The sequence below is a fragment of the Crassostrea angulata genome, chromosome 6 (genome assembly GCF_025612915.1).
Source record: "Crassostrea angulata isolate pt1a10 chromosome 6, ASM2561291v2, whole genome shotgun sequence".
In the NCBI taxonomy this organism is placed as follows: Eukaryota; Metazoa; Mollusca; class Bivalvia; order Ostreida; family Ostreidae; genus Magallana; species Magallana angulata.
The window spans coordinates 49589306-49591407 of NC_069116.1; the positions used below are offsets into that span (position 1 = coordinate 49589306).

Below are 2102 nucleotides of genomic sequence, written 5' to 3' on the forward strand. Positions count from 1 at the left end.
GCTTATGGCTAGGTGTTGTTATAGGTGACCAAGTTTATTGATGTTTAGCTCAAGAGTGCCAATATTTTTACTGACTTTTCGTTTCTAAATAATTATCAAACTTCATGCTAACAACATAAATATTATAAAATCCGACAGTATCTTTTTATTTTAAAATAAGACTCTATTTCTCCACTTACAAAATAAGATATAAAATTGACATTTTCATTCAAGGAAAATGTTATTAATAAGTTTAATAATCGTTTAATTCTGTATTACAATTAAAAATGCATTATCTAATACAATTTTACACCTTTTAAGCTCTAGCGGGAGTAAGAACAATGGGGACAGTACTTATCAGTACTTGTCAGTACTTCTCTAAGTTTTTCAGTACTGTCTAAGTTTGTCAGTACTTTCCTAAGTTTCTCAGTACCGTCAGTAAAAACGTCAGTACTTCTCTAAGTTTATCAGTACTGTCTAAGTTTGTCAGTACTTTCCTAAGTTTCTCAGTACCGTCAGTAAAAACGTCAGTACTTTTCTAAGTGTATCAGTAATGTCAGTACATTGTCAGTAAATGTCTAAGTTTATCAGTAAAAAATGGGAATGTCAATACTTTTATGACTTAGTAGTGTAGACAGCTTTGTATGTCGTAAAAATAACCAAAATTACATTCTGACACTTTCAAAACATCAGTATTAAGCGATAGTCATTTTGAAACGACTCTATGTCATTTAATTCTTTTATAAGCGTCTGCAAAGCAATAATATACCTACAGTGGAAACATTGATGCCACAAAAAATGGTTCTACTGGTATCATAGGTTCCCCAGGTTATCCTGGAAACTATCCAAACAACGCTGCCTATACATGGACACTGAAAACAGGAAATCTGAAAGCCAGCGTCTCCTTGAGCTTTACCGACTTCAACATCCAAAAACACGAGCACACTTCACGCTGTAAGGACTATTTACAGGTCGGTATTAACCATAATGAATGAAAACTTTCCTTACTGACACTTTCATGTGCAATATCTTCTATATGGTTATCTAATAAAAGGAATTATAAAGGTTAGTAAAATCAATGTATAACGTTGACAAAAAAAATGTTTATTATCAGCAAAGCATTCTATATTTATTCAGATAAAAGAGACAGAACCTTGTTGCTATAAAGCCATGCATAGGTGTGGTCATTTCAGTCCATTTAGTTTGACAGTTACTGGTCGCATTATAACCATTTCGTTCGTATCAGATACTTCGCTCAACGCCAAAGGATTTATTATGACCTGGAAAGGTACACATTAATTCAAATTGACATATGAATACTTTTGAAAAAACAACGCTTTTACATATACATGTAATTTTGTTTTCTTGGTTGTATTTTATAGTACTCGTTCAAGAAACCCCAGTAACAAATGCATTTACAAAAACTTCATGGAGCTCAGATATATCAACGAAACTATCACTGACAAGAACCAAGAATCCGGAGGCATCTACAGAAAGAACTATCACTATAGGTACACAGCTTTCAAACTGAGATATTATTCGAATTTAAATATGTACATATTCAACTCATAACTGATAGATACGAAAGATACTATAATTTCTTAAGATTTAAGGAGGCTGTGGGGTCCAACAAAAAAATTGTCTCCAAAATTCACCGAATTTGCAGAAATGTTTCACATAATCTAAATTTACATTTTATTGTGAAAGACCACATCACAATTATCGTTAATTTATCATTTATTGCATCTGAAAAAATTGCAAATTATGTAAAAAAAAAAAAAAAATTATGAAAAATATATGAAATATTAATAAAGGCATAAAACATACCAATAACATCACAATAAATTAACACAATTATAACAAAAACTTAACATTATTTGTTACAAAGAAAATTATCACAATTTTACCAAAAATATATTTGTCACACAAATGCAAATATGTAAAAAAAAAAAAAAGTAGCCACAAGATTATTTCCAAATTTTAACATGATAATAATCAATATATGTGTAAAAAAGATTGAGCATTAAAAAACATTTTCGATGGTGAAATAAAAAAAGGACAGAAAGAAAATATCTGAAGAAAATATTTGGAATTTTACAAGTTACCTCCCTTTGAAAAGTGAA

The 2102-nt window shown here is 30.1% G+C and overlaps 1 protein-coding gene across 1 annotated transcript; it reads left to right on the forward strand.

Moving 5' to 3' along the window:
* The first annotated feature begins 320 nt into the window (after window positions 1-320).
* LOC128187578 (procollagen C-endopeptidase enhancer 2-like) lies at window positions 321-1885 on the forward strand. The gene is given in 4 exon segments (XM_052857993.1): window positions 321-345; window positions 727-950; window positions 1117-1267; window positions 1362-1885. Coding segments are annotated over 4 exon segments (549 nt in total). The 3' UTR covers window positions 1511-1885.
* Window positions 1886-2102: the final 217 nt, after the last annotated feature.